The sequence below is a fragment of the Coregonus clupeaformis genome, chromosome 26 (genome assembly GCF_020615455.1).
Source record: "Coregonus clupeaformis isolate EN_2021a chromosome 26, ASM2061545v1, whole genome shotgun sequence".
In the NCBI taxonomy this organism is placed as follows: Eukaryota; Metazoa; Chordata; class Actinopteri; order Salmoniformes; family Salmonidae; genus Coregonus; species Coregonus clupeaformis.
This window is the reverse complement of record NC_059217.1, coordinates 48,017,692-48,030,830: the sequence shown is the minus strand read 5'-3', so window position 1 is coordinate 48,030,830 and position 13,139 is coordinate 48,017,692. Positions and strand designations below refer to the sequence as shown.

General features: G+C 42.6%; 1 protein-coding gene across 3 annotated transcripts in view; it reads left to right on the top strand.

The window, feature by feature from the left end:
• The window catches only part of tle3a (TLE family member 3, transcriptional corepressor a), a 92,861-nt gene that overhangs the window by 64,358 nt on the left and 15,364 nt on the right, over positions 1–13,139 (top strand). For all 3 annotated transcript variants that reach the window (XM_041849871.2, XM_041849870.2, XM_045207900.1), the window contains 6 exons: positions 1,075–1,267; positions 4,805–4,812; positions 7,782–7,901; positions 8,275–8,325; positions 10,489–10,638; positions 11,267–11,399. In XM_041849871.2, coding sequence (XP_041705805.1) covers positions 1,075–1,267; positions 4,805–4,812; positions 7,782–7,901; positions 8,275–8,325; positions 10,489–10,638; positions 11,267–11,399 — 655 coding nt within the window. The remainder of the gene's footprint in view (positions 1–1,074; positions 1,268–4,804; positions 4,813–7,781; positions 7,902–8,274; positions 8,326–10,488; positions 10,639–11,266; positions 11,400–13,139) is intronic.

Sequence of the window (13,139 nt, the reverse complement as noted above, 5' to 3'; positions counted from 1 at the left end):
TATCTCATGGTGTCTCAGAGCAGAGCCTCATATCTCATGGTGTCTCAGAGCAGAGCATCATATCTCATGGTGTCTCAGAGCAGAGTCTCATCTCATGGTGTCTCAGAGCAGAGCCTCATATCTCATGGTGTCTCAGAGCAGAGCCTCATATCTCATGGTGTCTCAGAGCAGAGTCTCATCTCATGGTGTCTCAGAGCAGAGCCTCATATCTCATGGTGTCTCAGAGCAGAGCCTCATATCTCATGGTGTCTCAGAGCAGAGCCTCTCATCTCATGGTGCCTCAGAGCAGAGTCTCATCTCATGGTGCCTCAGAGCAGAGCCTCATATCTCATTGCATATCTGTGGCTTATGGCACCCTGGCCTGGTACTGAAATAGCACTGAGAGGTGGATACAGCTCTGTAGCACTGAGAGGGGGATGGCTCTGTAGCTCCTATCCAGAACGTAATAGAGATGTGTTAATGTGTTAATATCTAATCTCTCTATAGCCTGGTTAAACCTGACTTATTGGCATCCTAGCGTGGTATGGAAATAGAATAGCACTGTGAGGCATACGGCTCTCTATCTCTGCCATCCACTCTGATCCAGAGAGCTATAGACTATAGTGTGAATGTGTTAATATCTCGCCGTGCTGCACAAATAGGCAGGGTTTAACTGATCAGCCTGTGTTTAGTGGCTGGTGTTTCTAAAGTATATCTGGTTAAACATAGTTGGTTTCCCAAAGCCGTCTTAGGTAAATGACTACGCTATCTCCGCAGCCTATACAAACAGCCGCCACAGAGTAAAAATTATTTTAAAAAACTATGTTTGACAGTCTTCTATGCTTGAATGGACGCAATTCGTAACTTGAATAACTTTGCTGTTCTACGAGTGGCATAAGTCTAGATCTGTGCAATAAATAACTTACTACTTTAGCAATGAATCCTTTGGGAAACCTACCCCAAGTTTGTGTTACAGAGATCCGAGGATTTATGACTTCTACATGTAATTCTATGTGTTTTAGTGTATGGCGTCTCTCTTGTCTTTCCCTCCCGACCCACTTGTCGTCTTCTCGCTCCATCTCTGCCCCTCTACAGCAGCAACAGCTCCAGGTCCAGCACCTTTCCCACGCAGCCCACGGCGGTCCTCCCCTCCTGCCCCCCCACCCCTCGGGGCTCCAGCCCCCTGGTGTGATCCCAGGGTCTGGGCTGCTGGCCCTTGGAGCTCTGGGGAGCCAGGCTAACCTCCCTGTTAAAGATGAGAAGAACCAACACGACCTGGAACACAGAGGTGATGAAAGGACTCCTGCTATTGGCCTTTACTACACCTTTATTAGGAGTGATTGAGGTAGATGTGTTTGGTGTGATAGTATCTACATGCAGCAGTGTGAAGAATAGTAGCCTAAATTACATCATAAAAAGGTGTGAAAGAAAGTAGCCAAAAGTGAATCATTTCACGTTTGAGAAGTGGAATCCGCCCTATGTTGAAAACGAAATCCCCCCCGTTTTGGAACGGTTATTCGAATATCCGAACAGACGTTAATATTCGATTACTTGGGAGAGTATTCATTTTTGTAAATTTAATTTAAAAAAATGATCTATGTGACATTGTTACATAGCCTACCATTTACATTCTGCATTTTAATAAAACAACCGTTTTCTGACAGTTTTTATGAGCCCGCCCCATTAAAAAAGACACTACGGTAGCCTACACACTTGTGTAGCAAGTAAAGTGGGAGATTTCTAATCTATGCAAAATGGAGTTACATTTACAGAATTAAGTTGGCTAAATGAGAAGGAGTATTTGTATTTATTATGGATCCCCAAGCTGCTCTTCCTGGGGTCCAGTGAAATTAAGGCAGTCGTACATTTTAAAAACATTTACAATACATTCATAACAGATTTCACAACATATTAAGTGTGTGCCCTCAGGCCACTACCACATCTCTATAACACAAAATCCATGTGTACATGTGTGTATAGTGTGTATGTTATCGTGTGTTTATGTTTGTGTTGCTTCACAGTCCCCGCTGTTCCATAAGGTGTATTTTTATCTGTTTTTTTAATCTAATTTTACTGCTGGCATCAGTTACTTGATGTGGAATAGAGTTCCATGTAGTCATGGCTCTATGTAGTACTGTGCGCCTCCCATAGTCTGTTCTGGACTTGGGGACTGTGAAGAGACCTCTGGTGGCATGTCTTGTGGGGTATGCATGGGTGTCCGAGCTGTGTGCCAGTAGTTCAAACAGACAGCTCGGAGCATTCAACATGTTAATACCTCTCACAAATACAAGTAGTGATGAAGTCAATCGTCTCCACCACTTTGAGCCAGGAGAGATTGACATGCATATTATTAATGTTAGCTCTCTGTGTACATCCAAGGGCCAGCCGTGCTGCCCTGTTCTGAGCCAATTGCAATTTTCCTAAGTCCCTCTTTGTGGCACCTGACCACACGACTGAACAGTAGTCCAGGTGCGACAAAACTAGGGCCTGTAGGACCTGCCTTGTTGATAGTGCTGTTAAGAAGGTAGAGCAGCACTTTATTATGGACAGACTTCTCCCCATCCTAGCTACTGTTGTATCAATATGTTTTGACCATGACAGTTTACAATCCAGGGTTACTCCAAGCAATTTAGTCACCTCAACTTGCTCAATTTCCACATTATTCATTACAAGATTTAGTTGAGGTTTAGGGTTTAATAAATGGTTTGGCTTTACTCAAAGCCAGTGGCATGTCGTTAGTAATGATTGAAAAAAGTAAGGGGCCTAGACAGCTGCCCTGGGGAATTCCTGATTCTACCTGGATTATGTTTGAGAGGCTTCCATTAAAGAACACCCTCTGTGTTCTGTTAGACAGGTAACTCTTTATCCACAATATAGCAGGGGGTGTAAAGCCATAACACATAGGTTTTTCCAGCAACAGACTATGATCGATAATGTCAAAAGTGGTTATCCCACTGGCTATAAGGTGAATGCACCAATTTGTAAGTCGCTCTGGATAAGAGCGTCTGCTAAATGACGTAAATGTAAATGTAAAAGCTGCACTGAAGTCTAACAAAACAGCCCCCACAATATTTTTATCATCAATTTCTCTTAGCCAATCATCATGAGTGCTGTGCTTGTTGAATGTCCTTCCTTATAAGCGTGCTGAAAGTCTGTTGTCAATTTGTTTACTGTAAAATAGCATTTTATCTGGTCAAATACAATATTTTCCAGAAGTTTACTAAGGGTTGGTAACAGGCTGATTGGTCGGCTATTTGAGCCAGTAAAGGGGGGCTTTACTATTCTTGGGTAGCGGAATGACTTTTGCTTCCCTCCAGGCCTGAGGGCACACACTTTCTAGTAGTCTTAAATTGAAGATATGGTAAATAGGAGTGGCAATATCGTCAGACATTATCCTCAGTAATTTTCCATCCAAGTTGACAGACCCCGGTGGCTTGTCATTGTTGATCGACAATAATATATTTTTCACCTCTTCCACAGTCACTTTACGGAATTCAAAATTACAATGCTTGTCTTTCAGAATTTGTTGCTGGCATGTCATGCCTAAATGTGCTAATCTTGCCAATGAAAAAATCATTAAAGTAGTTGGCAATATCAGTGGGTTTTGTGATGAATGAGCCATCTGATTCAATGAATGATGGAGCGGAATTTGCCTTTTTGCCCAGAATTTCATTTATGGTGCTCCAAAGCTTTTTACTATCATTCTTTATGTCATTTATTTTTGTTTCATAGTGTAGTTTCTTCTTCTTTTTATTCAGTTTAGTCACATGATTTCTCAATTTGCAACACGTTTGGCAATCGGTTGTACAGCCAGACCTATTTGCCATCTCTTTTGCCTCATCCCTCTCAACCATACAATTCTTAAATTCCTCATCAATCCACAGGGATTTAACCGTTTTCACAGTCATTTTCTTTGCTTATTAGTAACTGGGATAAGCAATTTCATAAATCTGTCAAGTACAGCGTCTGTTTGCTCCTCATTACACACCACGGACCAACAAATATTCTTCACATCAACAACATAGGAATCACTACAAAACGTATTGTATGACCTCTTAAACACAATATTAGGCCCAGCCTTTGGAACTTTGGTTTTCCTAGATATGGCTACTATATTGTGATCACTACATCCGATGGATTTGGATACTGCTTTCAAACACATTTCTGCAGCATTAGTAAAGATATGATCAATACATGTTGATGATTTGATTCCTGTACTGTTTGTAACTACCCTGGTAGGTTGATTGATAACCTGATACGATGATCAACCAACAGGTTTAAAATGAATGTAGACGGGACGGGAAGCGCAGCAAAATAGCCAACAATTTTGTCTAACTAGCGCCAGTCGGTTTGGCTACTTTCACACACACCCGACCCCCTGCTCCTCTCTCCCCGCCTCCCGCACCCTTAGTGCAGCGCACCGGCAATCTCTCTGGTCATGCGAGCAAGTCTCCGTTGAAGTAAAACACGTATTTCGACTATCCGGGTATCCAAAGAAAACATCATGATATTGTTTGAACAGTGAAATCGTTTCAAACGCCCATCCCTACCCCTAGGCCAGCTCGTTAAGAGGAGCACAGCCTTTTATGACTTCTTCTACATTCTCTTTGGGTAATGAGCTGGTACATTCTCAGGCTGCTGGATGACTGGCTGGAACAGCTCTTCTGCAGCTTCAATGAGTCACAAACTGATAAGAGTTCTGCCCTGCGGTCAAATCCTGTGTGCTGTTTTGTTTTGTTTTGTTCTGCTAACTGGCTTGTTTTTCTTTTCATGTCATCACCGATTGATTGTCATCTCTCCTGCCATCGTCAATTCCTATAAGCAGAGAACACGGTGAGTTTTGCCAAATTCGATCTCTTTGGTTTTTGCTGCATGTACTATAAGATGTGTGTGCATAGTATTTACTCTTTTCCTTGAATCTACACTGAACAAAAAATATAAACACAACATGCAACAATTTCAAAGATTTTACTGAGTTACAGTTCATTTAAGGAAATCAGTCAATTGAAATAAATAAAACTAATCTATGGAGTACATGCATCTGTTGGGCACACTTACCTTTAAGAAAAAGTAGGGGCGTGGATCAGGAAACAGTCCGTATCTGAAGTGACCACCATTTGCCTCATGTAGCGCAACACATCTCCTTCGCATAGAGTTGATCAGGCTGTTGTGGCCAGTGGAAGGTTGTCCCACTCCTCTTCAATGGCTGTGTGAAGTTGCTGGATATTGGCGGGAACTGGAACACACTGTCGTACACGTCGATTCAGAGCATCCCAAAAATGTTCAATGGGTGACATGTCTGGTGAGCATGCAGGCCAAAGAAGAACTGGGACATTTTCAGCTTTCCAGGAATTGTGTACAGATCCTTGTGACATGGAGCCGTGCATTATGATGCTGAAACATGAGGTGATGGCGGTGGATGAATTTGATTTATTTAATTTAATTTTACCTTTATTTAACTAGGCAAGTCAGTTAAGAACAAATTCTTATTTACAATGACGGCCTACACCCTTGCCAAACCCGGACGATGCTGGGCCAATTGTGCGCCGCCCTATGGGACTCCCAATCACGGCCGGTTGTGATACAGCCTGGAATCAAACCAGGGGGTCTGTAGTGACGCCTCAAGCACTGAGCAATGCCTTACATTTCACATTTTAGTCATTTTAGCAGACGCTCTTATACAGAGCGACTTACAGTTAGTGAGTGCATACAACTCGGGTGAGATAAAAATAATTTTGTTACGTTACAGCCTTATGCTAAAATGGATTAAAGGATGAGGGAAAATGTTTAATCTACACACAATACCCCATAATGACGAAGCAAAAACAGTTTTTTCAACATTTTAGCAAATGTATAAAAAAAAAAACCGGAAATATCACATTTATATAAGTATTCAGACCCTTTACTCAGTACTTTGTTGAAGCACCTTTGGCAGCGATTACAGCCTCAAGTCTTCTTGGGTATGACGCTACAAGCTTGGCACACCTGTATTTGGGGGAGTTTCTCCCATTCTTATCTGCAGATCCTCTCAAGCTCTGTCAGGTTGGATGGGGAGTGTCGCTGCACAGCTATTTTCAGGTCTCTCCAGAGATGTTCGTTCAGGTTCAAGTCCGGGCTCTGGCTGGGCCACTCAAGGACATTGACAGACTTGTCCCGAAGCCACTCCTGCATTGTCTTGGCTGTGTGCTTAGGGTCGTTGTCCTGTTGGAAGGTGAACCTTCGCCCCAGTCTGAGGTCCTGAGCACTCTGGAGCAGGTTTTCATCAAGGATCTCTCTGTACTTTATTCAGTTCATCTTTCCCTCAATCTTGACTAATCTCCCAGTCCCTGCTGCTGAAAAACATCCCCACAGCATGATGCTGCCACCACCATGCTTCACCTTAGGGATGGTATTGGCCAGGTGGTGAGCGGTACCTGGTTTCCTCCAGACGTGACGCTTGGCATTCAGGCCAAAGAGTTCAATCTTGGTTTCATCAGACCAGAAAATCTTGTTTCTCATGGTCTGAGAGTCTTTAGGTGCCTTTTGGCAAACTCCAAGCGGGCTGTCATGTGCCTTTTACTGAGGAGTGGCTTCCGTCTGGCCACTCCACCATACAGGCCTGATTGGTGGAGTGCTGCAGAGATGGTTGTCCTTCTGGAAGGTTCTCCCATCTCCACAGAGGAACTCTAGAGCTCTGTCAGAGTGACCATTGGGTTATTGGTCACCTCCCTGACCACGGCCCTTCTCCCCCGATTGCTCAGTTTGGCCGGGCAGCCAGCTCTAGGAAGAGTCTTGGTGGTTCCAAACTTCTTCCATTTAAGAATGATGGAAGCCACTGTGTTCTTGGGGACCTTCAATGCTGCAGAAATGTTTTGGTACCCTTCCCCAGATCTGTGCCTCGACACAATCCTGTCTCGGAGCTCTACGGACAGTTCCTTCGACCTCATGGCTTGGTTTTTGCTCTGACATGGACTGTCAACTGTGGGACCTTATATAGACAGGTGTGTGCCTTTCCAAATCATGTCCAATCAATTGAATTTACCACAGGTGGACTCCAAGTTGTAAAAACATCTTAAGGATGATCAATGGGAACAGGATGCACCTGAGCTCAATTTGGAGTCTCATAGCAAAGTGTCTGAATACTTATGTAAATAATGTATTTCTGTTCAATTATGTAAAAACATTTTTTTATTTTCCATACATTTGCAAAAATTAAAATAAAAAAGGTTTGATAAAAACCATCTTCACTTTGGCATTATGGGTTATTGTGTGTAGATTGATGAGGGGGAAAAATAATGTAATCCTTTTTAGAATAAGGCTGGAACATAACAAGATGTTGAAAAAGGGGTCTGAATACTTTCCGAATGCACTCTATAAAACAAAATATGTGGGGGGGGGGCACATTGTGATTGAAGCACATTGTGACATGTATAACACATCGGGCTTTAAAGGGATATATAAATACAAAAATGACATTTTTAGCAGCAGTGGTTGCCAATTTAGCAGCAGTGACCCACCAAATAGATAATAATATAGGGGGATCAGATCAATCCTATTACAAGTAGTCCAAGTCTTCTTTAATTGTGATGAAATTACAGTCAAGTCAATCCCTGTGGCAGCAGCGTGATAAAACCAGTCATTTCCCTTCTGGGTTAAACCTAGGGATTATAAATACAAAACCTTATCTCTCGTTAATCATTTTATAGAAAGCAGATTAACGTGTCAAAGCGTGAACAGCATGGGATTAACGTATTGTAAAGACAGAATTCTCACTTGGATGGCACATTTTGTGTTATGTGTGTGTGTGTGTGCATGTCCTCCAGAATAACGTCTCCCCGACCGACAGCTTGAGGACAGCCAGTGAGAAGCACCACAGCTCCTCTGACTACAGTCTGGACTCTAAGAAACGCAAAGTGGACGACAAGGACGGTATGAGCAGATATGTAAGTCCCCGCCCACTGCACTCTGACCCTCAGCCCCATATTGACCCATAACCTCTAGCCCCCCCCCCCCCAGGCACTAGATCTGAGAGGGCAGAATAGGTGTGCTCAGTATGCCAACAATTCCAGCTGGCCTATCAGAGGGCAAGATGGAGCTATGACCACATTGTTTACACCAATCCAATCCTCAGATCTACAGTAGTGCCTAGGAGTAGTTGCTACGGTTGATTAGAGATAGGAGTAGTTGCTACGGTTGATTAGAGATTCAGGGCTATAGACAGACGCAATGGATTGGAATTAACGCAGTAGAACTGCTGGTTTATAGAAAGGTATTTTATGTCAATTTTGACTGTTTCTCCAATGTTCCTCTCTGTAGGACAGTGATGGGGATAAGAGTGATGACCTGGTTGTAGATGTGTCCAATGAGGTAAGCAACATACAGGTGTATTAGTACAGGTGATGTACTCAGCTCAGTAGTCTGTACTAATAGCAACATACAGGTGTATCAGTACAGGTGATCTACTCAGCTCAGTAGTCTATACTAATAGCAACATACAGGTGTATTAGTACAGGTGATCTACTCAGCTCAGTAGTCTATACTAATAGCAACATACAGGTGTATTAGTACAGGTGATCTACTCAGCTCAGTAGTCTATACTAATAGCAACATACAGGTGTATTAGTACAGGTGATGTACTCAGCTCAGTAGTCTGTACTAATAGCAACATACAGGTGTATTAGTACAGGTGATCTACTCAGCTCAGTAGTCTATACTAATAGCAACATACAGGTGTATTAGTACAGGTGATCTACTCAGCTCAGTAGTCTGTACTAATAGCAACATACAGGTGTATTAGTACAGGTGATCTACTCAGCTCAGTAGTCTGTACTAATAGCAACATACAGGTGTATTAGTACAGGTGATCTACTCAGCTCAGTAGTCTGTACTAATAGCAACATACAGGTGTATTAGTACAGGTGATGTACTCAGCTCAGTAGTCTGTACTAATAGCAACATACAGGTGTATTAGTACAGGTGATCTACTCAGCTCAGTAGTCTATACTAATAGCAACATACAGGTGTATTAGTACAGGTGATCTACTCAGCTCAGTAGTCTGTACTAATAGCAACATATAGGTGTATTAGTACAGGTGATCTACTCAGCTCAGTAGTCTGTACTAATAGCAACATACAGGTGATCTACTCAGCTCAGTAGTCTATACTAATAGCAACATACAGGTGTATTAGTACAGGTGATCTACTCAGCTCAGTAGTCTGTACTAATAGCAACATACAGGTGTATTAGTACAGGTGATCTACTCAGCTCAGTAGTCTATACTAATAGCAACATACAGGTGTATTAGTACAGGTGATCTACTCAGCTCAGTAGTCTATACTAATAGCAACATACAGGTGTATTAGTACAGGTGATCTACTCAGCTCAGTAGTCTGTACTAATAGCAACATACAGGTGTATTAGTACAGGTGATCTACTCAGCTCAGTAGTCTGTACTAATAGCAACATACAGGTGTATTAGTACAGGTGATCTACTCAGCTCAGTAGTCTATACTAATAGCAACATACAGGTGTATTAGTACAGGTGATCTACTCAGCTCAGTAGTCTGTACTAATAGCAACATACAGGTGTATTAGTACAGGTGATCTACTCAGCTCAGTAGTCTGTACTAATAGCAACATACAGGTGTATTAGTACAGGTGATCTACTCAGCTCAGTAGTCTGTACTAATAGCAACATACAGGTGTATCAGTACAGGTGATCTACTCAGCTCAGTAGTCTGTACTAATAGCAACATACAGGTGTATTAGTACAGGTGATCTACTCAGCTCAGTAGTCTGTACTAATAGCAACATACAGGTGTATCAGTACAGGTGATCTACTCAGCTCAGTAGTCTGTACTAATAGCAACATACAGGTGTATTAGTACAGGTGATGTACTCAGCTCAGTAGTCTGTACTAATAGCAACATACAGGTGTATTAGTACAGGTGATCTACTCAGCTCAGTAGTCTATACTAATAGCAACATACAGGTGTATTAGTACAGGTGATCTACTCAGCTCAGTAGTCTGTACTAATAGCAACATACAGGTGTATTAGTACAGGTGATCTACTCAGCTCAGTAGTCTATACTAATAGCAACATACAGGTGTATTAGTACAGGTGATCTACTCAGCTCAGTAGTCTATACTAATAGCAACATACAGGTGTATTAGTACAGGTGATGTACTCAGCTCAGTAGTCTATACTAATAGCAACATACAGGTGTATTAGTACAGGTGATGTACTCAGCTCAGTAGTCTGTACTAATAGCAACATACAGGTGATCTACTCAACACTCTGTTTGCTTACTTTACTTTGTTTATAGATGTTTAGCCAGATAAAGTCTCTGTATCAAGGTACGTCTCTGACTGAATACGTACATGGAGACGGACTGTGTCCAGGCACATCTCAGTGACTTAGTACAGAAAGGGGTGTGGTTTCTGGGGGTAAGGGGACGTGGTTTGTTCTGTAAGAGTGTCACCGTATTTACTTAGCTGTGTGCTCAGAGTGATTGTTTGTTTACTCCAGGACCCCGCCACCCCTCGGGGGGCTAGCCCCGCTCATTCGCCCGAGGGGAACGGCATCAGCAAGCCCCGCCCCCAGAAGGACACGCCCACCAGCCCCGCCTCTGTAGCTTCCTCCAGCAGCACGCTGTCCTCCAAGAACAAGGAACACCATGTAAGAACGCTGTGAGACGTGGAGCACGAGAGGGAAGGAAGGGGGGATTCAGCTTGGAGACGGAGGGTCAGGGAGAGAAACGCATTTACAATCCCAAAGCAAAGGGAGTCCAAACTGAATTTAATCCATCTAGTTGTGTCAACCCCCATAGTCCTTCCAGAGTGCATAAACTGCTATTTATTAAAACCCTATTAGTTACAACAGAGATTAAGCCTTCTGTCCCTCACTCACTGCTTTGCTCTAAACGGCTTCCCAAATGGATCCCTATTCCATATATAGGGTACTATGTTTGACCAGGGCCCACCGGTCAAACATTTTTCTGTCTACATGGCAGAAATATATAATTATAAAATGTTGGGTTAGTTAAATCCAGTGAGCTGTTAGAGACAGAGATTCTACAGCGACTAGAAGACAGAAGTCTAGCTACAGTATTATCATATTATCTCTCTATCTCTCTGGCTGACGTCCGGTCATCTACTGAAAACACACAGACAGGACAGGGAAACCGACAGTTATGCCTAAAACCACTGAAGAGAGTCTGCAACGCAGTTGGCAGGCCCACAGTTGTTAATCTCTATCTCTCTTCCTCTCTCCGTCCCTCTCTCTCTCTCTCTCTCTTCCTGTGCAGAATGACAAGTCATCAATGCCAGGCCTGAAGTCGACCACCCCCACCCCTCGTAGCGATGCCCCCACCCCAGGCACCTCCACCACTCCTGGGCTACGACCCATCATGGGCAAACCCCCTGGCATGGAGGCTCTGGGTTAGTACTGCACTCTCACTGGCAATCTCTGGCTGCGTCCCAAAAACGGAACCCACTTCCCCATGTAGCGCACTACTTTTAATTAGGCCCCTTAGATCTCTGGTCAAAAGTAGTCTATTACCAGAATGCTAACAAAATTAGCAGAAGTAATTGTGAATTTCGATGGAGGCTAACTAAATATGATAAAGAGCGCAAACAAAAATAACTTATTGCAAAGACAGGCAATCCAGCTCATTAAGTTCTATATATACACTACCAGTCAAAAGTTTTAGAACACCTACTCATTCAAGAGTTTTTCTTTATTTGTACTATTTTCTACATTGTAGAATAATAGTGAAGACATCAAAACTATGAAATAACACATATGGAATCATGGAGTAACCAAAAAAATGATAAACAATTCGAAATATATTTTATATTTGAGATTCTTAAAATAGCCACCCTTTGCCTTGATGACAGCTTTGCACACTCTTGGCATTCGCTCAACCAGCTTCATGAGGTAGTCACCTGGAATACATTTCAATTAACAGGTGTGCCTTCTTAAAAGTTAATTTGTGGAATTTCTTTCCTTCTTAATGTGTTTGAGCCAATCAGTTGTGTTGTGACAAGGTAGGGGGGGTATACAGAAGATAGCCCTATTTGGTAAAAGACCAAGTCCATATTATGGCAAGAACAGCTCAAATAAGCAAAGAGAAATGACAGTCCATCATTACTTTAAGACATGAAGGTTAGTCAATATGGAAAATGTCAAGAACTTTGAAAGTTTCTTCAAGTGCAGTCGCAAAAACCATCAAGCGCTATGATGAAAATGGCTCTCATGAGGACCGCCACATGATGATGTGGCGGTGAGTCGAACGGCAGAGTGAAGGAAAAGCAGCCAACAAGTGCTCAGCATATGTGGGAACTCCTTCAAGACTGTTGGAAAAGCATTCCATGTGAAGCTGGTTGAGAGAATTCCAAGAGTGTGCAAAGCTGTCATCAAGGCAAAGGGTGGCTATATGAAGAATCTGTTTAACACTTTTTTGGCTACTACATGATTCCATATGTGTTATTTCATAGTTTTGATGTCTTCACTATTGTTCTACAATGTGGAAAATAGTAATAAATAAAGAAAAACCCTTGAATGAGTAGGTGTTCTAAAACTTTTGACCAGTAGTGTACAGTTAGAAGCTACCGAATGTCATTTTGGTGAGTTTGGATATTTACAAGCGAATGTGAACGAGATACATTTAGCAAATGAACAAAAGTTTTGACACATGCTTGTCTGAAGGAAGAACTGTACAGGCTCTGGAGCTGCATGTCTACACGCTGTGTCTGTGTGGAGTTTGAAGTCGCTAGGGCAACGGGCCTGCCTGCTCTGAGAAGATGGGGGAGGAGCAGATGGGCCGAGAACGGAGAGCTGTACAGATAACTCATCTATGGCGCTTTGACTTCTCAAACACGGCAGAAAGCTAACACCATATGATGCCCCGTCACCTCATTAATTCAGCCACTTACTGAGATAACTAGCAAGTTAAACCAAAGACACAGCTGGACTCAGCTGCTCCCTCTTTCTCCTGTTGTGTTATTTACAAACAAACACATGACTGGCTCAACTGTTCTGGGGAACTACGGTAAGCTTCATAATGTATACTGAACAAAAATATAAACGCAACATGCAACAATTTCAACAATTTTGCTGAGTTACAGTTCATTTAAGGAAATCAGTCAATTGAAATACTTTAATTAGGCCCTAATCTA